The sequence below is a fragment of the Sus scrofa genome, chromosome 1 (assembly GCF_000003025.6).
Source record: "Sus scrofa isolate TJ Tabasco breed Duroc chromosome 1, Sscrofa11.1, whole genome shotgun sequence".
Lineage (NCBI taxonomy): Eukaryota > Metazoa > Chordata > Mammalia > Artiodactyla > Suidae > Sus > Sus scrofa.
The window spans coordinates 130,145,196-130,169,991 of NC_010443.5; the positions used below are offsets into that span (position 1 = coordinate 130,145,196).

General features: G+C 40.1%; 1 protein-coding gene across 7 annotated transcripts in view; it reads left to right on the forward strand.

The window, feature by feature from the left end:
• The window catches only part of EXD1 (exonuclease 3'-5' domain containing 1), a 41,025-nt gene extending 32,735 nt beyond the window's left edge, over positions 1 to 8,290 (forward strand). For all 7 annotated transcript variants that reach the window (XM_013993165.2, XM_021097503.1, XM_021097534.1 and 4 more), the window contains 3 exons: positions 759 to 902; positions 1,601 to 1,792; positions 6,818 to 8,290. In XM_013993165.2, coding sequence (XP_013848619.1) covers positions 759 to 902; positions 1,601 to 1,792; positions 6,818 to 7,465 — 984 coding nt within the window. In that variant the 3' untranslated portion in view covers positions 7,466 to 8,290. The remainder of the gene's footprint in view (positions 1 to 758; positions 903 to 1,600; positions 1,793 to 6,817) is intronic.

Sequence of the window (24,796 nt, forward strand, 5' to 3'; positions counted from 1 at the left end):
AACAAAAGGGAATTCCCCCTGCCGCACAGCAGAAATGAATCCCACTAATATCCATGAGGATGCAGGTTCAACCCCTGGCCTTGCTCAGTGAGTCAGGGATCAGGCATTGTTGTGAGCTGTGGTGTAGGTCACAGATGCAGCTCAGATCACATGTTGCTGGGTCTGCGGCGTAGGCTGGCAGTCGTAGCTCGATTTGACCACTAGCTTGGGAACTTCCAATATGCTGCGGGTGCAGCCCTAAAAAAAAAAAAGCAAGAAAAACCTCCAAACAAACAAAAGAAGCGAGCTCCATGTTATGTTATATTCAGGAAATTGAACAATTTTGTGGTCATTTGGAAATTTGACACAGTACTCAGTGTGAGGTAGACAGTCACATTTATGCCTTTACCACATGTGTATCAGTTAAGGCTAATGGCTAATTGGCATCTAGTTCAGGAATGCAGGTTGTCCTCAATATGCCTCTGAAGCCTATTCTGGCCCCAAATAGCCTGAAGTTATGTGATTTTTCTGTGGTCTAAAGGACCTAGAGTAAAGAGGAATTCCTAGGCTATACTAGATCTTAGAGCTGATCTGGGTTTCTGGTTTGGTTGTAAGATCCATAAAACCACTAAATTTTCTGATGGCATTGTCTATCATGTGCGTCCTTGGGAAAAATGGAATTTCAAGACATTTCTCTAAATATATTTCTGCTATTTCTGTCATAAGATAGCTCTCTTTATATATTCTACAGACTTATCTATGTCTTTTTAATGCCACAGGTAGCAGATGTCCTTCAGTTTTCCATGGAAACAGGTGGCTTTCTTCCAAACTGCATCAGTACTTTACAGGAGAGTTTAATCAGACACCTTAAAATAGCCCCTAAATATCTCTCCTTTCTGGAAGAAAGACAGAAACGGATTCAGGTAAGTATTAAAGGATGTGACATATAACATTAAATTTTTTCTGGTGTCTTGTGAGTGGGATTATCAGCATATTATATAGAGAAGTGACAGCTGCTAGGTAAGCATATGAGTGCTGCCAGAGTCTTAGTTGTTCCAAAATGGAACAATATGTTTGTGGTCTCAAGTGGATAAAAGTCAGTATCCAGATTCATTGTTTATCAATTAAAAAACACTCTGAAATAAATTTTCATGTTGGACAAATGGGCATTTTATTAGGAATTTGGATTAAGGCAGTGGAACAAAAATTATGCCAATTATTTCTTCCAAAGTAAGGTAGATTTTCTCTAGCTTCTAATAGCCTTACATGCACACTTAGTTCATGACCATATTAGCTGCAGTTTTTGCTACATAACCAATTTTGCTGCCTCCAGCTTTGAGTAAGTCCTAATCTCTCTCTCTCCCCCCTTTCCCCTCTCTCTTTCTCCCTTCCTCCCCTGCGTCTTTCCCCCATCACATTCACACACTCACTGTATACACACATAATTGTGTGTATGTGTGTGTGTGTGTATTCTCAGAAGGCTGGCCATGGTGTGAAAGTAGAAGGTGATAATTAGAGAAAATGACAGTGATGTTGTTTTAAGTTAATCAGCACTTATATAAACCATTATTTTCCTTAAAGTCTTGCTTACTAGTCAGAGAAAATTGTTTGGTGTCTCTAGGAAAACCCAGAATTGTGGTTCACACGACCTCTTTCACCTTCTTTGCTAAAAATTTTGGCCCTGGAAGCTACCTACCTGCTCCCCCTTCGCTTGGTACTTCTGGATGAAATGATGTCTGACCTAACCACCCTTGTGGATGGCTACCTAAACACCTACCGAGAAGGGTCTGCAGACCGGCTGGGCAGCATGGAGGTAGGTGGCATCTTCTCTAGCTGTGCTTTCAGGACTTCCACTTCTGCCTTATTCCTCATGTGGGCAAGGGAATACCCAACCTTCACAGCCAACTTTCTTTTGGCTGACTTAGGGATAAATACTCTTGAGGGGGCTATCCCTTTGACTTAATTAATCTCCTTGAGTACTTTTTCACTGTGAGTGTGTGTGCGTTCTTTTTGTTTGTTTTGGTCACTGACATTTATTTTGTATGATGCAACTGGTGATATGCATTTCAATAAAGCTAAAAATTGATGTCCTTGGAAAATACTGTCCTTTTTAAAATATTGTACAAACTTTTGCACAATATCAAATTATGTGTCCAGTAAAAATTTCTTTCTTTTTCTTTTCTTTCTTTTTTTTTTTTTGCTTTTTTAATTTATTTTTATTTTTATTTATTTATTTTTAATTTTCCCACTGTACAGCAAGGGGGTCAGGTTATCCTTACATGTATACATTGCAATTACAGTTTTTCCCCCACCCTTTCTTTTTTTTTTTTTTTTTTTTGTCTTTTTGCCTTTTCTTGGGCCGCTCCTGCGGCATATGGAGGTTCCCAGGCTAGGGGTCGAATCAGAACTGTAGCCGCTGGCCTACGCCAGAGCCACAGCAACACGGGATCCGAGCCGCATCTGCAACCTACACCACAGCTCACAGAAACGCCGGATCGTTAACCCACTGAACAAGGGCAGGGACCGAACCTGCGACCTCATGGTTCCTAGTTGGATTCGTTAATCACTGCGCCACGACGGGAACTCCGAACTTACCCCATCATCTTTTTTATTTTAATTTTTTTTTTATTGGCTTTTTTTTTTGGCTTTTTTTTTTTTTTTGGCCTTTTCTAGGGCCGCTCCCATGGCATATGGAGATTCCTAGGCTAGGGGTCCAATTGGAGCTGTAGCCACTGGCCCATGCCAGAGCCACAGCAACGGAGGATCCGAGCCGAATCTGCAACCTACACCACAGCTCACGGCAACGCCGGATCCTTAACCCACTGAGCAAGGCCAGGGATCGAACCTACAACCTCATGGTTCCTAGTCGGATTCGTCAACCACTGCGCCACCATGGGAACTCCTTTTTTCTTTTTTTAAATTTTTTTTATTTAGCTTTTTAGAACTGCACTCACGGCATATGGAGATTCCCAAGATAGGAGTGTAATCAAGCTACAGCTGCCGGCCTATGCCAGAACCACAGCAATGCCAGATCCAAGCCACATCTGTGACCCATACTACAGCTCATGGCAATGCTGAATCCACTGAGCGAGGCCACGGATTGAACCCACAACCTCATGGTTCCTAGTCGGATTCGTTTCTGCTGTACCACAACGGGAACTGCAAAAATTTCTTTCAAAGAAACATAAATTTAACATTTTATTAGTTATTTTTGGAGTTCTCTTGTAGTATAGTGTGTTAAGGCTCCAGTATTTTCACTGCAGTGGCTTGAGTCGCTGCTGTGGCACAGGTTCATTCCCTGGCCTGGGAACGTCTACATTACACAGGTGTAGCCAAAAAGAAAAAAAAAATTTTTTTAAATGATAATTATCACCACTACTTTAGTAGTTTTTGAAGCTATTAGCCAGTGAGGTTAGGAAAAAAAATATGAACTATAAAAGTGGAATGGGAAGAATAGGATTTATGACTTGCCTTTGATATAGCTGAATAGTGAGGAGAATCAACTGAAAAAGACTACCACAAACAAAAAGGCAATATAGTAGAATGGATACAAATAGAACATAAAACTTAATGGCTTTCCTATATCCATATACACAGCTAGAAAATATAATGTGAGAAAAAATTCATTTATAATTATTACAACATTAGATTATCTAAAAATAAACATAACAAATTGGAATATAGAGATGAAGAAGGTGTTAAAATATTACTGAATGGCATAAAAGAGGACTTGAATGGGAACACTACGTATTTTGGGCTATCAGCTATTCCTAAATTAACTTTAAATTTAACTTTATTCCAAGAGAAATATTAAAGCCAGAATTATGGTGGCAACTTTGATTATAGTGTTTATAGAAATAAATAAGCATAGGTAAGAATAATCCTGTCAGTTATTAAAACATATTATATGTCTGTGCTAAATGCAACTGGTACATACATGTGCAGGCAGATAAATGGAACAGAGTATATATGCCAGTAATGGCTAGGATAAAGGTAGAATTCCCAGTCAATGAGAAAAAGACAGTTATTCAGTAAATTGACTTAGGCAATTGAATAACCATTGTTAGTTGAGGAAAGAGAAGAGGAGAATGAGAATTGGACTCTCTTTTTCATTATTCCAGAATCAATCCACAGAGCAAGTCATATGTAAAACCTGGAATTACAAAATTTATGGAAAAAACCTAGTGTTAAAATAAATAGTAAAAGAAATAATATTTAAATAATATTAAAGAAAATTATCTCAGAGTGGGAACATATTCCCCCAGATTTATTGAGGAGTAGTTGACAAAATTGTGTATATTTAAAGTGTACATTGTGATGATTTGACATCATAAAAATTGTGGAGTGATTACCAAGAGCTAGATAATTAACACATATCAACTCATAGCTAACTTTTTGTTCTTTTGTGATAAGAACCATATAATATGAGACTATTAACTGTAGTAATCATGCTGTATGTTAGCTTCTCAGAACATTCTTCTTAAAACTGAAAGTTTGTATCCTTTGACCTACGTCTCCCTATTTCCATCTCCCTCAACCTCTGGCAACCACCATTCTATTCTGTTTCTATGAAATCAGTTTTTGTTTTTAGGATTTCATATATAAGTGATATCATGCAGTATTTGTCTTCCTCTATCTGGCTTATTTCACTTAGCACAATACCCTCCAGTTCATCTATATTCTTGCAGATTGCAGAATTTCCTTCTTCTTATGACTGAAAATACTCTATTTTATGTAAATATACACTGCATCTTTATCCATTTATCTGTTGATAGACACAGGTTATTTACTTATCTTAACTATTTTGAATAATGCTGCAATGAACGGGGAAATTTATGTATCCCTTTGCCATCCTGTTTTCATATCTTTCAGATATGCACCCAGTTGTGGGGTTGCTGGACCATGTAATAGTTTGATTTTTAATTTTTAAGGAACCTCCATACTGTTTTCCGTGGTAGCTGTACCAGTTTACATTCCCATCAGTAGTATGTGTTTCCTTTTCTCTACATTCTCACCAATGTATGTTATCTGTCTTTGCAAGAATAGCCATCTTAACAGGTGTGATTTAGTGGAGTTCCCGTCGTGGCACAGTGATTAACGAATCCGACTAGGAACCATGAGGTTGTGGGTTGGGTCCCTGCCCTTGCTCAGTGGGTTAAGGATCTGGCGTTGCCGTGAGCTGTGGTGTAGGTTGCAGACACCGCTCGGATCCCGCGTTGCTGTGGCTCTGGCGTAGGCCGGTGGCTACAGCTCCGATTCGACCCCTAGCCTGGGAACCTCCATGTGTCGCGGGAGCGGCCCAAAGAAATAGCAAAAAGACAAAAAAAAAAAAAAAACACAAAAAACAAAACAAAACAAAAAAAACAGGTGTGATTTAGTATCTCATTGTGGTTTTGATTTGCACTCCCCTGATGACTAGTGATGTTGAACACCTTTTCAGGTACATATTGGCCATTTAAATGCCTTCTTTGGAAAATTGTCTATTCAGGTTCTTTGCTCACTTTAAGATTTTTGCTTTTGTGCTCTTAAGTTGTATGAGGGAGTGCTTTTCTTTTTTTTTTTTTAGAATGTGTTCGTATTTATTTATTTATTTATTTTGTCTTTTTTTGCTGTTTCTTGGGCTGCTCCTACAGCATATGGAGGTTCCCAGGCTAGGGGTTGAATCGGAGCTGCAGCCACCAGCCTACGCCAGAGCCACAGCAACGCGGGATCCGAGCTGCGTCTGCAACCTACACCACAGCTCATGGCAACGCCGGATCCTTAACCCACTGAGCAAGGGCAGGGACCCAACCCGCAACCTCATGGTTCCTAGTCGGATTCGTTAACCACTGCGCCACGACGGGAACTCTAGGGAGTGCTTTTCTATGCAATACAGAATTACTCAGCTCTCATAAAAGATGCATATATATTTGACTTTTAAAAGTTTGTGTGGCAAAAATACTGTGAATAAAGTCAAAGGGCAAGCAACCTGGGAAAATTATTTGCCTCATGTAACCAAGAGGCTATTTTCTTTTCTTTTCTTTCTTTCTTTTTCTTTCTTTCTTTCTTTCTTTCTTTCTTTCTTTCTTTCTTTGGGCCAAATCCTTGGCATATGGAAATTCCTAGGCTAGGGGTCAAATCGGAGCTACAGCTGCTGGCCACAGCCACAGCAATGTGGCATCCGAGCCGCATCTGCGACCCATACCACAGCTCAAGGCAACACCAGATCCTTAACCCATTGAGTGAGGCCAGGGATCGAACTCGCAACCTCATGCTTCCTAGTCGGATTTGTTTAAGCTGAACCATGACGGGAACTCCAAGAAGCTGCTTTTTAGAAGATGCACCTGCTAAGGTACTTGGACAGAGGTTGAAATGTATTGTTAAACACATATACGCACAAAACACACAAATCTGTATTCAAAATATTTAAATTACTCAAAAAATAGTGTTACTATGCTTGCAGGCACTAGAGGGTGCCATAAGAACGCATTTGAATAGACCCTTGCAGGCCAAATACTCAGTATAGTAGAAGGGATTTTAAGCCCCTCCCCCACCCCCTTTTTTTTGGTCTTTTTAGAGCCGAACCCCGCAGCATATGGAAGTTCCCAGGCTAGGTTTTGAATTGGAGCTGCAGCTGCTGGCCTTCACCACACCACAGCAACACCAGATCTGATCCACATCTGTGACCTACACCACAGCTCTAAGCAACACCCAATCCTTAACTCACTGAGCGAGGCCAGGGATCAAACCCACGTCCTCATGGATACTAATTGGGTTAATTACTGCTGAGCTACAATGGGAATGCCTAAGGCCCATTATTAGAGATTATAGTAGACTTGTGTTCATTTTCTTTTCTTAGCCTGCGTGTATGGAGCTTCCACAGGAACTGCTTCAACTCAAGGACTTCCAGAAGCAGCGCAGAGAGAGAGCTGCAAAAGAATATAGAGTAAATTCACAGGGACTCCTAGTAAGGACAGTATTACAGCCAAAGAAATCTGTGACAGAGACAGCAGGGAAAGTAAAAGGTTTCTTGCTTTGTAAAAATTCTAGGCTAGATAAAGCTCCAACTTTTACATCTCCTGAGGATGTAAATTTGCTAAAAGAAGAATTGAAGAGCAAACAAACCATAGCAGAACCTCAACATCTACCTCCCATAAAGGAAGAGCCCAGTGAGGATTCCAGTAACAAACTCTGCCCTGAGTCAGAGGGGTCGAAGGACCAGCGAGTAACTAAAAAAGAACTCTTTAAGATAGCTAAACAAGAATTTCAGACAAGTTTGTCTTTGAAAGAAGAGCTAGAACGATTACTGATGGTGGAAAAGGAGGAGGATCTGAAATGTACAAAACAAGATGTTTCAGTGTCTCGGTCCCTTCCTCAGGAAACCAGAGTGTCTCCAAGTGACATCTTTCATCCTTTTAGAAAAGCTGTGCTTCCCACACTTCCTCCCTGCCCAGCTTTGGAGAAGACAGATTCCTGGATAAATCCAGATTCTCTCAATCTGCCTTAGAGTTCTGCAGTTTGTTCTTAAGGCCAATAAAGTTGGCTTATTTCCTCTGCCATCAGGGCCTTCCTCAGTGCTTAGGTTTCTCATGTTGTAAATTTGGTTTTGTCTCAGTCACAGTCTTCAGGGAAAATTATATTCTCTTGCTTGCTCCTCTGTTCCTGGAATTTGATTAGGAATGGAATAAATCGTTAATTAATGGAAGAACTGAATTTACTGATTATGTCACTGTATAGAATTGTTCCCTGTGGCCAAACTGAATTGTTTCTCATAATTTGGCTTTAAATGGTTTGAAGAAGGGAAAAATATTGGACTTAGCATCTGAAAGAATCTATACTTTAAAATTTTTGTTGTTTTTTCTGGTTTGAAGGGGATTGGTAAAACTCTTAGCCATAAGTTTAAAAAAATTGGTACCTGACAACTTTCCCGGTACTTTTTTCCTTTTTAAAATATTAACATTAACTTGCCAATTATACATCAATAAAGCTGAAAAATATTAAATTTATTTTTGAATTTGAAATGTATGATCTGTCTTCTGTCAAAGGCAAACTGTTGTTGTTGTTATTGCAGAAATCAATACCCCCGTTTTAATTTCTTTTCATTCCATTTACTTTTAGAAAGAGCTTTGTCCATTTTCCTAACAAAGCAGGAACTTCTATAGAGTATGTCTATTATGTAAACTTGAAGTTTGATTCCAAGTTTGCCTGGAATTGGTATGTTTTCTTAGGGTGAAAGGAAGGCAGCTTGTATTGAGCCCTTTTTATATTGAATAATTGCAAGTTACTCACATCCTTTTGTGTGTAATAACCAATAAACCTGTTTTGGCTATAATGGTTATCTCTCATTTTTCTTCGTTGGGTGAGGGTAGGAATAAATTGGAATATGTCTGGATTTCAGGGTCTAGCATGGAAACCTGTAATTTGGCTGTTATACAGGCCTCTATTACTTATTGCACTTAGGGGAAACTTAGGGACAGCCTACAATTAGGAACATCTTTGCCTGCTTTTGTTGATTCTATCATGAGTCTCACTAAAACAACAGCCGTGCCAGAGTTCCCTGGTGGCCTGATGGTTAGGGATCCAACATTGTCCCCCACTGCTGTGGCTTGCATCACTCCTGTAGAGTGGGTTCAGTCCCTGGCCCAGGAACTTATTCATGCTGTGGGCACAGCCAAAAAAACCCCAAACAGTAACTACAAAAAACAGCTGTGCCTTCCAAAATCCAGAGCCCAGATATGGTGTAGGCTTAAGATGAAGGCAGGCCTAAGAGAAGTCAGCTGAACCCTAAAAATGCTGTGTTTGACATTGTAGTTTATAATGTCATTTAAGGCCAAGATGGTTTCTGGTTCATCTTGAGTGAATGCACCTTCAGATTGGTCCCAGAGTGCAGTTAATCTAGGTGTATTCTGGAAAGGGCATAATTTCTGTAAAATTCATAGAATTGGTTTAGCTTCTTATGGAATCATTAAGTTACCACACACAACATATATGCATACATACATACATATATAGCTACAAAGAAAAATATAACGTTCTTCATATTTTTAGAAAAAGGATTATTCCGACTGCAGTGGCTCAGGTCGCTGTGAAGTTGACTAGCCTGGCACAGTGGCATTGTAAATTGCAGCTGTGGCTTGGCTTCCATCCCGGGCCTGGGAACTTCTACGTGCCACAGGTGCAGCCATTAAAAAAAAAATTCATCTTTCATTATGTGCGTTTTGTGACTCTACTTAAAAAAAACAATAGGACTGTGTTGGACCTTTGCTGTGCTGCTCAGTGTGGTAGCTGCTAACTAAATGTGGCTATTTTAATTTAAAATTAAATTATTTGAAATAAAATGTAAAATACAGTTCGTCAGTTGCACTTGCCATGTGTCCAGTTGTTAACAGTCCCATGTACCCAGAGGCTGCCATGTGAACACTGCAGATATAGAACATTGCCATCATTTCAGAAGGTTCTATTGGACAGTGCTATCTGAGAGGTACTTTCATTCCCAGAACCAAATGAGGCTTTTAGCTTTTACAACAGTATTTTCTTAGTGAAATGCTTATATAAATGGAACTGCATTTTTCTTAATATCCTCATTCTAGCCTGGATTGCTTACCTAAATTCCATGAGGTCAGATCCTACCATGAAGTTCTGTCCTTTGCTGGACAGAGTATAAAAAAAAATCCCTAGGAGTTCCCGTCGTGGCGCAGTGGTTAACGAATCCGACTAGGAACCATGAGGTTGCGGGTTCGGTCTCTGCCCTTGCTCAGTGGGTTGCTGTGGCTCTGGCGTAGGCCGGTGGCTACAGCTCTGATTCAACCCCTAGCCTGGGAACCTCCATATGCCGCGGGAGCAGCCCAAGAAATAGCAACAACAACAACAACAAAAAAAGACAAAAGACAAAAGACAAAAAAAAAAAAAAAAAAAAATCCCTGGGTTATTCAAGCCCTGCTGCTAGTGATTTGTGCCATTACTCAGACATCTTGTCTAAATTTTGCTCAGAGTTTTGGGAAACCTTTGGTTCTTGTCCTAATGCATTGTTGAACTCTTTATATTTTTCTAGTTGAGCATTCATAAACCATACTGCCCGCTTTCCTAAACTCTTGGGGTCCTGCTTCACTCTATACTAATTTCCTGCATCTGTCTTACCCAGGTCTGACCTTTCATATCTGAACTTTCTGTAGATGATCTTCATTAGAGATTCTTCAAGTAATCTGATCCTTTTAATTTGGGAATTAGGAAACAAGAGTTAAACGACTTCCCTGAATTAAAAAATGATACATCGAGGCTCAGCGGAAACAAATCTGACTAGTATCCATAATGACGCAGGTTTGATCCCTAGCCTCCCTCAGTGGGTTAAGGATCTGGTGTTGCCGTGAGCTGTGATGTAAGTCACAGACAGGGCTCAGATCTGGTATTGCTGTGGCTGTAGCATAGTTGGCAGCTACAGCTCCAATTCAACCCCTGGCCTGGGAAACTCCACGTGCTGCAGGTACGGCCCTAAAAAGACAAAAAAAAAAAAAAAAAAAAAAGATACACTTAGAACCAGTGTTTCTTTTCTTTAAAAAAAAAAAATTTTTTTTATTGTTATTTTCCCAATACAATTTTTTTTTCTACTGTGCAGCATGGTGACCCAGTTACACATACATGTATACATTCGTTTTTCTCCCATTATCATGCTCCACCATAAGTGACTAGACATAGTTCTCAGGGCTACACAGCAGGATCTCACTGCTAATCCATTCCAAAAGCAATATTTGCATCTATTAACCCCAGGCCCCCAATCCATCCCACTCCCTCCCCACAGAACCAGTATTTCTTGCTTCTTGCTCCATTCAATGTTCTTTCAACTATAGTATGAAAAATCACTGCAACAGATTTGCCTCCAATCTGGCTGTGGGCTTGATAAATCCTAACATGACATAATAGAATTTTAATGCACTATAGGCCTCTTATTTTTTGATGCATGGGAAGGTCCAGCAGCAAGCTGAGATGAGCCCTGGCGCAAACTTAGGGACCTGAGGGTGATTATCCAGGTATACTTATCAAAATGTCATTTATTATAAAGTTAACATAGATAAATACCTTATAGAAATTTACAAAGTAAGGAAAAAAATCCTCAACTATCATCCAACATTGTACAACCCTTCCTAGCATTTTGGCACTTTTCTTTCAATTTTTTCTCTCTCATCTACCTCTTTCTCTGCACACACGTATACACACACTTCAAACATAGTCACAACCATAGTGAATACATTTATTGTGGTTTTAATATAATGAAGTTTTCCATTTTATAATCCTAACAGCCAACATTTTATTTATTATTCATTTATATCTTTTTAGGGCCACACCTTGGCGTGTGTAAGTTCCCAGGCTAGGGGCTGAATTGGATCTGCAGCTGCTGGCCTATGCCACGGTCATAGCATTGCCAGATCTGAGCCACATCTGCAACCTGTGCCACAGCTCAGGGCAACGCCAGATCCTTAACCCACTGAGAAAGGCCAGGGATTGAACCTAAGCCCTCATGGATACTAGTCAGATTTGTTACTGCTGGAGCCAACTTTTTAAACAGATATTTCATTTTTAAATTAATATGCTAGGAGTTCCCGTAGTGACTCAGTGGTTAATGAATCCCACTAGGAACCATGAAGTTGACGGTTCCATCCCTGGCCTCGCTTCAGTGGGTTAAGGATCCGGCATTGCCGTGAGCTGTGGTGTAGGTTGCAGACGTGGCTTGGATCTGGGGTTGCTGTGGCTGTGGTGTAGGCCGGTGGCTACAGCTCTGATTAGACCCCTAGCCTGGGAACCTCCATATGCTGCAGATGTGGCCCTAGAAAAAGACCAAAAAATAAAATAAAATAAAAATAAAATCAATATGCTAGAGTTCCCTGGTGGCTCAGTGGGCTAAGGCTATGGCATTGTCACTTCTATGGCTCTGGTTACTTCCGTGGCTGAGGTTGAATCTCTGGCCTGGGAACTGCTGCATGCCACAGGTGTGACCAAATAAATAAATTAATATGCTATTAAAAAGAACTTGGAAAATACAGGAAACTAAGAAATAATTATTTCTCTAACCCAATAGAAGAAGCAGGTAACTTTACTGTTAACTCCAGAGTTTATGCATAGATTTTCTCCCTACATTGTTGAAAACATATATATGCGATGTTCTTATCTACTTTATGAATGTTTTCCTATGCTGTTACACAACCTTTGTGAAGATTTGTAATGACTGCATAATATTTCCAAGAGGATGCAGTATGGTTTTAGTTGTATTTTGGTGTAGTCAGGTTGTTTCCACTTTCTTTTTTTTTAATTTATTTTTTATTGTTACTTCCCCCAACACACTTTTTTTTTTCCACTGTACAGCATGGGGACCCAGTTACACATACATGTATACATAATTTTTCTCCATTGTCGTGCTGCGTTTTAAGTATCTAGACATAGTTCTCAGTGCTACACAGTCAGAATGGCCATCATTAATAAGTCCACAAATAACAAGTGTTGGAGGGGCTGTGGAGAAAAGGGAACCCTCCTGCACTGTTGGTGGGAATGTAAGCTGGTACAACCACTATGGAGAGCAGTATGGAGGTACCTTAGAAATCTATACATAAAACTACCATATGATCCAGCAATCCTCCTCTTGGGCATATATCCGGACAAAACTTTCCTTAAAAAAGACACATGCACCAGTGTGTTCATTGCAGCTCTATTCACAATAGCCAAGACATGGAAACAACCCAAATGTCCATTAACAGACGACTGGATTAGGAAGATGTGGTATAGATACACAATTTCTTTTTTAAATTTTTTAATTTTTTTGTCTTTTTAGGGCCATACCCACGGCATATGGAGGTTCCCGGGCTAGGGGTCGAATTGGAGCTGTAGCTTCCAGCCTACACCACAGCCACAGCAACGCAGGATCTGAGCCAAGTCTGTGACCCAGACCACAGCTCATGGCAATGCCAGATCTTTAACCCATTGATCGAGGCCAGGGATCGAACACACGTCCTCATGAATATTAGTCGGATTCATTTCCACTGCGCCACAATGGGAACTCCTTGTTTCCAATTTCTTATTTCTTCTTTTTCCATGTTTTTAATCATTTTGTCAGAATTAAATTCCAGAAATAAAACTAGCAGGTCAAAGAGATATTATTTTGTTTTTACAAGTTTTTATAGCTCTTGCTAAGTCACTTTCCAAAAGTATTCTCCAATCATATTGCCACTTCCAAATTTTGTGGTAATGATGCACCATTGAGAGCATTAGATTTTTTTCTTGAGAGGCGTGGGATACATTTGACTTTCAAAATTCTAACTTCTTTGTCCCTAAATCTGAACAGTTTACTGTCGTTTTTTGGAACTTACCTGCATTGAATACCAAGAAGATTAATGAGAATGTAAATACTGGGAATATTTGAACCCTGATAAATGTCTCTGATCTCTAAGGACAATATTATGGGTAAAATATTTAAATCATAGAACCCTAAAATAAAACCAAAGTCTTTATATTCATGATAAAAGTTATCTTTGAAATGTCTTGGAGCTCTCATCAGGGATATCATAAAAAATGATGTTTATTGTTACATGAAACAAGAATCTTAGCCTAAATTGCTACATTTACCTTAAGATAAAGTTTAATACTTTCTATCCCACTACTCATAATATTTGAGCCTGTAACTCTACAATTTATAGACCTCCTCAAATAGGAAAAGCTGTCGAATTATAATCAGGGATAATCAACAACCCAATCTTCATATAGGTCATTGCAAACAAAAAGTCTACACTGTGCTTCAATTTAGTCAGTCACAAACAGTATTTCTTAAAATATGGAATAGAACATAGAGAATGTTAGAGTGTGCTATATGTAGTAAGGGAAAGTATCATTTTGTGAAACTTTTTTTCTCTGTTGTATGCCAGGGTATGTGTGTTTTACTATTGGTTGCAGTGAAAAAAATGGCTAAAGATCAGTATAGAAGGAAATTTATATCTTTTTTTTTTTTTTGTCTTTTTAGGGCTGCACCTGTGGCATATGGAAGTGCCCAGGCCAGGGGTCCAATCAGAGCTGCAGGTGCCAGCCTATACCACAGCCACAGCCACACCAGATCTAAGCTGCGTCTTTGACCTACACAACAGCTCACGGCAACGCCGGATCATTAATTCACTGAGTGAGGCCGGGGATCGAAATTGCATCCTCATGGATGCTAGTCAGATTCATTTCCACTGAGCCACAATGGGAACTCCTATCTTTTTTTTCTTTTTTTTTTTTTTTGGCCATTCCTGCCTCATGTGGAAATTCCCAGGCCAAGAATCAAACCCATGCCACAGCAGTGACAAACTGGATACCTTAGCCCACTAGGCCATCAGGGAGCTCTAAAAAGACACTATTGAAAGAGAAAAAGGTAACCCACAGAATGGGAGAATATGTTTGCAAATCATGTATCTGATAAGGGATTCAAAGCCAGAATATATAGAGAGTTCCTAAAATTCAACAACAAAAAAACCCCAAACAACCTGATTCAAAACTGGACAACAAGCTTGTATAAACATTTCTCCAAAAAAATATACAAATGGCCATTCTGCACAAGATTCTCAACATCACTAATCATTAGAGAAATTCAAATCAGAACTACAATGAGTTACACCTCACACCCATTAGGATGGCTACATGAAACTTGAGCACATTATGGTAAATGAAATAAGCCAGTCACAAAAAATAAATATGAGTTATCATGAGTAATCAGAATTACAGAGACAGTAAGCAGAATGATGGAGTTTCCATTGTGACTCCAGCAGAAACGAATCCAACTAGTGTCCATGAGGTTGTGGGTGCAATCCCTGGCCTCATTCTGTGGGTTAAGAATCTAGCATCGCTGTGAGCCCATGGTGCAGATTGCAGACACAGCTGGGATCCTGCACTGCTATGGCTGTGGTGTAGGCCAGCAGCTGTAGCTCCGATTTGACCCCTAGCCTGTGAACTTTCATATGCCATGGGTGCAGCCCTAAAAAAAAAGAAAAAAAAAAGTCAGAATGGTGGTTGCTGGGGGCTGGGGAAGGAAAAAATGGGAAGTTATTGTTTAAAGGTTATAGAGTTTCGATTCTGCAAGTTGAAAAGAATTCTGGATATTGAGGGTTGTGATGATTGCACAATAATATGACTGTGCTTAATACTAGCGAACAATACCTGTAAAAATGAATGAGATGGCAAATTTTGTTATATGTGTTTACTACATTTTTAAAAATTTGGAATAAAACCTATTATTAACATCACACTTATAATGATGAAAGTGTGACTTTTTCCCATTTAATATAGAACAAGAAAAAGATATCTGTCCTCACTGCTTCAATTCAAAATTGTACTGTAGGTTCTAACTAGTAGAATAAGGCAAGAAAAATAAAAAGCAAATAGATTAGAAATTTTTAAGGTAAAATTATATGTTGACATGACATGATTGTGTGCACATAAAATCTTAAGGAATCTGAAAAAAAGTACTAGAAACCCACAAGTGAATTTAGCTATGTTACAGGGTATACTGCCAATAGAAAAAAAAATGCAAATATATAAAAATACTAGCACTGATAAATCAGTAACTGAAAAATTTTTTGGTCTATGGCATGAAGAATTTCCTGGGATAGGAAACAAACCTGAGGCACAGCAGTGACAACACCAAATATTTAACTGCTAGGCACCAGGGAACTCCAGTAACTGAAATTTTTAAAAATTCCATTTAGGGAGTTCCGTCGTGGCTCAGTGGTTAAAGAATCCGACTAGGAACCATGAGGTTGCGGGTTTGATCCCTGCCCTTGCTCAGTGTGTTGACGATCCAGCGTTGCCGTGAGCTGTAGGTTGCAGACACGGCTCGGATCCCGCATTGCTGTGGCTCTGGCGTAGGCTGGCAGCTACAGCTCTGATTAGACCCCTAGCCTGGGAACCTCCATATGGCGCAGAAGCGGCCCAAGAAATGGCAAAAAGACAAAAAAAAAGAAAAAAAAAATTCCATTTACAGAAATTTCCAAAAATCATAGTATCCTTAAGGATACTTTTAATAAAATGCGTGCAAGACTTGTGTTTTGAAAACTACAAAATATTTCTGGGAGAAATTAAAGAATATATCATGGAAGGCTCAGTATTGTTAAGATGTCAATTATTCCCAAATTGATTTATAGATTTATTACAATCACAGTCAAAATCCAAGCAAGTGTTCATGTAGAAATTGACAAGGTTATTCCAAAATTTATAATGGAAGTGCAAATCTAGAATGATTTAGATAAGAAAGAACAAAGTTGGAGAATTTTTACTACCTGGTTTAAAGATTTTAAAGCAACAATAATCAAAATAGTATGGGAGGGAGTTCCCATCATTTCTCAGTCGTAATGAAACTGATTAGTATCCATGAGGACATGGGTTCTATCCCTGGCCTCATTCAGTGGGCTAAGGATTTGGTGTTGCCATGAGCTGTGGCATAGGTCACAGGGGCTGCTTGAATCTGGTGTTGCTGTGGCTGTGGTGTAGGCTAGTAGCTACAGCTCTGATTCGACCCTTAGCCTGGGAACCTCCATATGCCATGGATGCAGCCCTAAAATGACCAAAAAAAAAAAAAAAAAGAAAGTATGGTATTAGTATAAGGTAATCATGAGATCAATGGAACAGCATAATGAGTCCAGAAACAGAGACACAAATTTTAATTGAATTTAAATTTAATTTAATTTAATTTAATTTAATTTAATTTAATTTGTTTGTTTTTTTAGGGTCGAACCTTTGGCATATGGAGATCTCAGGCTAGGGTCTAATCAGAGCTACAGCTGCCAGCCTACACTACAGCTGTAGCAATGCCAAATCCAAGGAACGTCTGCCACCTACACCGCAGCTCACAGCAATGTGGGATCCTTAACCCACTGAGCGAGGCCAGGGATCAAACCTGCATCCTCATGGATCCTAGTAGGGATCGTTAACTGCTAAGCTATGAGGGGAACTCCGAGCCACAAATTTTTTAAAAAAAATTTTATTATCATTGATTTACAATGTTCTGTCAATTTCTGCTGTAAGCACCATGCATATTAAGTCCATTTTTATTTTTTGACAATGGTGCCAAGGTAAATTCAATGGAAGAAAACTGTCTTTTTAACATATGGTTGCAGAACAACTAGGTGTCCTTACGGAAAAAAAAAATGAAGCTACCCCTTGCTTTATACTATACCAAAAATTGACTCAAAATGAATCAGATACCAGAGTTCCCACTGTGGCAAAATGGGATCAGTGACATCTTGGGAGCACTAGGACACAGGTTCAAGCCCCACCCCAGCACAATGGGTTAAGGATCTGGCATTGCCTCAGCTGTGGCTTAGGTTGCAAATGTGGCTCAGGTCTGATCACTGGCCTGGGAATTCCATATGCCTCAGGAAGGCAAAAAAAGAAAAGAAAAGAAAAAAAATCAGATACCTAAATGTAAAAGCTAAAAACGAATGGGAATTCTCTGATAGCCTAGCAGTTAAGAATCCAGATTTGACACTGCTGTGTCTCGGGTTACTACTGTGATGCGGTGGGTTTGATCTCTGGCCCAGGAACTTCCGCATGCCGTGGGCACACCAAATAATAATAAAAATTTAAAAAAAGCTAAAACTATAAAACAAATGTTAGGAGTTCCCAGTTGTGGCACAGTGGAAGTGAATCTGAATAATAGTCATGAGGATACAGGTTCAATCCCTGGTCTCAATCAGTGGGTCAGGAATCCTGTGTTGCTGTGGCTGTGGCTTAGGCCTGGTGGCTGCAGCTCTAATTCAACCCCTAGCCCAGGAACTTCCATATGCCTCGGGTGGCCCATAAACAAATAAAATAATAAATGTCAAAGTAGGAGTTCCTGCTATGGCACAGTAGGTTAAGAACCTGCTGTGGCTCAGGTCACTGCAGAGGTACAGGTTCAATCCCCAGCCTGGCACAGTGTGTTAAAGGATTTGGTGTTGCCACAGCTGTGGTGTTAGGTCACAGCTGTGGCTTGGATTCAATCCCTGACGTGGGAAATTCCATATGCCGTGGGTGTGCCATAAAATTTTTTAAAAAATCAAACAAAATCTAGGAGAAAACATTCATGACACTGAGACAAAAATATCTTACTTAGGATGCAAAAAGCACAAACCAAAAAGAAAAAGAACTATGAATTAGATATCATCAAAGTTTAAAAGTTCTGCTCCTTGGGAGTTCCCGTTGTGGCGCAGTGGTTAACGAATCCGACTAGGAACCATGAGGTTGCGGGTTCGGTCCCTGCCCTTGCTCAGTGGGTTAACGATCCGGCGTTGCCGTGAGCTGTGGTGTAGGTTGCAGACGCGGCTCGGATCCCGCGTTGCTGTGGCTCTGGTGTAGGCCGGCGGCTACAGCTCCGATTCGACCCCTAGCCTGGGAACCTCCATATGCCGTGGGAGCGGCCCAAGAAATAGCAACAACAACAACAACAAAAAAAAAAAAAAAAAAAAAAGACAAAAAAAAAAATCACAATGAGAGATCACTACATACCTATTAGAATAGTAAAAATTAAAAAAAAAAAAAAAAAAAAAGTTCTGCTCCTTGAAAGACTCTTCAAAGAAAATGAAAGAGGAGTTCCCATGGTGGCACAGCGGTAATGAACCTGACTAGTATCCGTGAGGTCACAGGTTTGATCCTTGGCCTCGTCCAGTGGGTTGAGGATACAGCATTGCTGTGGCTGTGGTGTAGGCTGGCAACTGCAGCTCCAATTCAACCCCTAGCCTGGGAACTTCCATATGCCATGGATGTGGCACTTAAAAAAAAAAAGACCAAAAAAAAAAAAAAAAAAAGAAAATGAAGAAGCAAGCCACCAGACTGGGAGATATTTATGCCATACATGTATTCTGACAAAGGATTTGTATCCAGTACATATAAAGAAATCTTATACTAGATAAGACAATTTGAAAATGGACAAAAGATTTTAATAGAAACATCACAAAAGAATATATAAGAATGACAAGTAAGCACATGAAATGATACTTAGTATTTTTCATTATGAGAAAATGTGAATTAAAACCACAATGATATACACCACACATTCACTGCAGTGGCTAAAATTAAACAGATCAACACTACCAAAGATAGGTCAGAACTCATGCATTGTTAATGAAAATGTGAAACGGCACAACCAGTTTTATTTTTTTTCTTTTTAGGGCCGCCCCTGCAGGCATATGGAAGTTCCCAGGTAAGGGGTTGAATCGGAGCTTAGCTGCTGGTCTATGCCACAGCTACAGCAACGCCCAGATCCAAGCCTCTCCGTCTGTGACCTACACCACAGATCACAGTAACACCAGATCCTTAACCCACTGGGTAAGGCCAGGGATCAAATTTGCATCGTCATGGATGCTAGTCAGATTTGTTTCCACTGAGCTACGTCGGGAACTCCAAGCTCTGGTTATTTCTTATAAGTTTAATATTTACTTATGATCCAGATTCAACTCCTAGGTATTTATGCATCAATAAAATTGATTTTTTTATGTTAAAGAAAGATAGAAAAACCAAGTATTGCAGGATGTGGAGCAACCAGAACTATAAAATGCACAACCACCATAGAAAATAGTTTGTCGATTTCACCCCTCCTCCCATAATCCACTACTAGGGATTATTTATTTCAAGAGTAATGAAAGCCTATATCTACACAAAGACTTGGACACAGATGCTCAAGATGGCTTTATTCTTTTTTGAGGGGCGTCTGCACCCATGGCATGCAGAAGTTTCTGGACCAAGGATAGAACCCACACCACAGCAATGACCCAAGCTACAGCAGTGACAATGCTGGATCCTTAAGCAATAGGCCACCAACAGTTACTTTTTTTGTTGTTGTCTTGTTATATTTTTTCTTTTCTTTTTTTGTTAGTTATTTCTGTTGTTTTGCCTTGTTTATTCTTTTCTTTTTTTTGGTATCCATTTTTATTGTTTATTTATTTATTTTAATTGTAATGGAAAATGAGTTTCTTCCCAAAGCCATTAAATAAATGTTGAGCAAATAATTAAGATAAATCTAGATTTGGAGACGTGGGATATCCACTTTTAATATTTTAATTTTTCACCTCTCTTTCCTCAATGGATTAAAGAGTAAACTGGTAGATACAGAATGATGGATGAAAGGCATTTAATTGTAATGTAAACCAGTAACTTAAGCCCAGTGTCGCTGATTGCTCCGCGCGGGAACAGTGGCCTCTCTGATTTGTACAACATACTTCCATATTCTGGAATTCTAAAATTCCCCAAAGTGAATTATTGTTTATAACTTGAAAACCACCTGATGGCTAAACCCTGAATGTTTAAAATTAAAGCTTTGTAATAGAAATACATTCTAATGAAAACATTCCTTAGGAAGAGCCAAAATGGCAAATTCCAGGAATGAGGGAGAAAATGGAAAGAAATTCTCTTCATTATTGTGTAACTTGTTGGGATACCATCCATAGTTTGCTTTTTAAGAAGCCACTGAAATAGCAAAATCTTGATAGCGGAAAGGAAATTTGTACTCAGTCCTTCTTTCTGAAGAGAACTTAAAAGAAGTAAAAGGTAAATGAAAATTATACATCTATGAGTAGCATGTACTCATATTTGCCTTTAAAAAAGAGAACAGGGAATTCCCGTTGTGGCGCAGCAGTTAACAAACCTAACTAGCATCCATGATGATGCGGGTTCAATCCCTGGCCTTGCTCAGTGGGTTAAGGATCTGGTGTTGCCATGAGCTGTGGTGAAGGTCGTAGACGCAACTCAGATCCCATGTTGCTGTGGCTCTGGCGTAGGCTGGTGGCTATGGCTCCAATTGGACCTCTAGCCTGGGAACCTCCATATACCGGCGGGTACGGCCCTAAAAAGACATAAATAAATAAATAAATAAATAAGAACACTGGGCATTCCCTTGTGGCTCAGCAGGTTAAGGATCTGGCATTGCTACTGCAGCCGCTCAGATCACTGCTGTGGCTGGGGTTCAATCCCTCACCCGGAAACTTCCACATGCTGTGGGTGAGGCCCAAAACCCAAAGAAACAAAAGAGAATGAGAGAACATTGAACCATGAATGTAAAATTTTCTTACTGCAGTATCTCATATAGTTGGCTTCATTTGTGCATTTGTTATCAAATATTTTGGAGTGACTTTAAGAGCCAGGCACTGGGCTGGGTTGTGGAATCAGAGATAAAAAGACACAGGTCTACTGTCAGAGAACTTAGAGTTCTTATAGAATATTGAAATAAAAGTTATGTTGGAAGGTGTACCAATAAATTGGTGGTGGGTGTTGGGGTGGAGGAGGCAGCGTAGCCTTGGAGAGGAGATAGCACTTGCTTTTGCGACTGAGTTGTGTGTCAAAGGACTTTGTAATAGGGGAAGGGTGCTTTTTGGCTAAGAAAACTACAAGGAGTTCATTAATAAAAGAGGAAAAAGTAGGCTATGTGAGAGTTAAGGTTGGGAAATAGGCTCCATGCTTCTGTTATGGTTTTTTTGGTTATAAGCAGAAGAACTGACTTGGCTAATGTAAACAAAAAGAATTTATTGGAAAGATGAATGGCTCACAGAATTGACGGGAAAGCTGGAGAACTAGGCTTGGAAATAGGATCAAGGGCAGCTGCAGAACTCCGGGCAGCAGGAACTACTCAAATGTCTTGTCAGAGTGAGTGAGTGCCAATATGTTTTTTTCCATCCTCGCATAACTTAACTCAGGATTCAAAATCCTGAGGGAAGTGGAGTTCCCTTCGTGGCTCAATGGTTATGAACCCAACTAGGATCCATGAGGACTTGGGTTCAAACCGTGGCCTTGCTAGGTGGGTTAAGGATCCAGCATTGCTAAGAGCTGTGGTGTAGATCTCAGACGTGGCTCAGATCTGGTGTTGCTGTGGCTGTGGTGTAGGCGGGCAGCTATAGCTCTAATTAGACCTCTAGCCCGGGAACCTCCATATGCCATGGGTGTAGCCCTAAAAAAAAAAAAAAAAAAAAGCAAAATCCTGAGGGGTATAATTGATTTTACATCATAAAACCACCCATCCAGGGCACCTTGATTTATTGTCCTACAAACACTGCCCACAGTAGGGAAAAGGTAATTCCCAAAAGGAATCTAATTGCACTGAAGGTATGCCTTGTTGAGTTTATGTTTTACCCTATAGGTTCTAGGAGACCATTGAAGAATTATGGACAAAAAACTAAGATGAGAGAGATCCCTGGTTAAGGATCCATGTTCACTGCTGTGGCTCAGGTTCAGTCCTTGGCCTGGGAACTTCCATATGCTGCAGGTGTGGCCAAAAAAAAAAAAAAAAAGGATGACCATAAATATAGATATTAAATTATCCTGATTCATATTGGAGGATGAAGCTGAAGGGGAGCAAGAATAGTATGAGGGAGACTGGTACAAAACTCTTATACTGAATTGGGGGATATGCTGAATGCCTGCATTTGATAGAGATATGGAAGTTGATAAGCTGAAGAGGAATATACATTGGAAAGGTATTTAATAGGAGAATGAACCAAAAGACCAATTGAATATGAGTGGTAAAGAAGAGAAGGGGTCTCAGTTGATCCCAAGATTTCTGTGTTGGACATCTGTTTGAAAGTTGGTGCCATTTCCAGACAGAATGCATTAAGGGGGCAGTTTGAGGGAAGGTGATTCCATAGTAAGTTGAATATTACATGTTTCCCACTTGAGATACATTTGGAATTTTGAAATGCATTTATCTAATAGGCAGTTGAATATACGTGAATATAGGGCAAGGAAAAGATCTGAGCTATAGAGAGATTTGGAAGGTATCACTATGTAAATGGTTTTTGAAGTCATGGCCTCATACCACATTTTCCAGGGTTTAAGTATCGCATGTAAGAGAAAAGGGATGAGAATCATTCTAAAAGGAGGATAAGGGAGGGAGTTCCTGTTGTGGCTCAGTGGTAAGGAACCCGACTAGTATCCACAAGAATGTGAGTTTGATCCCTGGCCTCACTCAGTGGGTTAAGGATTCCAGCATTGCCATGAGCTGCAGTGTAGGTCGCAGATCCTGCATTGCTGTGGCTGTGGTGTAGGCCGGCAGCTGTAGCTCCGATTTGATCCTTAGCCTGGGAACTTCCACATGCCATGGGTGCAACCCTAAAATAAAGAAAAAAATTTAACATTTTAGGAGTTCCCATCATGGCTCAGTGGTAAACAAATCTGACTAGCGTCCATGAGGATGCAGGTTCGATCCCTGGTGCCTCTCAGTGGGATAAAGATCTGGCATCACCGTGAGCTGTGGTGTAGGTTGAAGACAAGGCGCGGATCCTGCATTGCTATGGCTCTGGTGTGGCTCCACTGTGGTGGAGTAGGATTAAGGATAATTGTTACAGCTGTGGCATAGGTCCCAGAGATCAATCCCTGTGCTGGTGTTGTCACTGCTGTGGCTTGGGTTTGATTCCTGGCCCAAGAACTTCTGTATGCTGTGAGTGTGGGCAAAAATAAATAAATAAATAAATAAATAATTTTTTAAAAAGGAGGGTAAAGAAACACATAGATACCAAGAAGGAGTAGACAAATAGGAAGAAAATTCATGTAAACCAGAAGATAATTCACTTGTAATTTGAGGAACACTTACTGTGAACACATAAACCAGAAACAATTTTTAAGAGCTTCACTAAGATATAATGGACATACCACACGATTCACTCATTTAAAGTATACAGTTCAGTGTTTTAGTATATTCTCAGGGTTGTGCAACCATTACTACAATCAAATTTTAGGACACCTTATCTCCCCTCAAAGAACATAACTCCCCTGTTATTTGCTACTCCTTACCTCCCTCGCATCTCTCCCCAGACCTAAACAACTGCCAGAGTAAATATTGCCTATGAATGGAACCATATACCATGTACTATTTTGTAGCTGGCTTCTTTCACTTAGCATAAGTTTGCAAGGGTCACACACGTTGTAGCATCTATCAGTATCTTATTACTTTTTTTTTGTTTTTTGTTTGTCTTTTTGCTATTTCTTTGGGCCGCTCCCGCAGCATATGGAGGTTCCCAGGCTAGGGGTTGAATCGGAGCTGCAGACACTGGCCTACGCCAGAGCCACAGCAACGTGGGATCCGAGCCGCGTCTGCAACCTACACCACAGCTCACGGCAACGCTGGATCCTTAACCCACCGAGCAAGGCAGGGACCGAACCCGCAACCTCATGGTTCCTAGTCGGATTCGTCAACCACTGCTCCACGACGGGAACTCCTGATTACTTTTTATTACTGAATAACACTGTATTATATAGGTATCCCACATTTTATTTGTCCACTCATCATTTGATGGACGTTTGGGTTGTTTACACTTTTTGGCTATTGTGAACAAAGCTGCTGTGAACACTTGTGTACAAATTTTTATGTGGACATGTTTTTATTACCTAGAATTTAAAATACTGAGTCATAATGGGAACTATATGTACAATTTTTTGAGGAATTTCCAAACTATTTTTCAAAGTAACTGCATCATTAACCATATTTTTTTTTTCTTTTTATGTCCAAACTCACAGCACATGGAAGTTCCTGGGACAGGGGTCAAATCCAAGCCATAGCTGCCACCCATGCTGCAGCTGTGGCAACACCTGATCCTTCAATTCACTGTGCTAGGCTGGAGATGAACCTGTAGCTCCGCAGCAGTTGGACTTTTTTCTTCTTCTTTTTTGGCCACCCCATGGAATGCTGTTTCCAGGCCAGGGACCAGATCTGAGCCACAGTTGTGATCGATGCAGCAACTGCGACAACACCAGATCCTTAACCCACTGTGTCAGGCCAGGGATCAAACCTGTGTCCCAGCGCTTCAGAGATACTGTAGATGCCATTGCACCACAGAGGGAACTCCTGTGGCTGGATTCTTAAACCACTGTG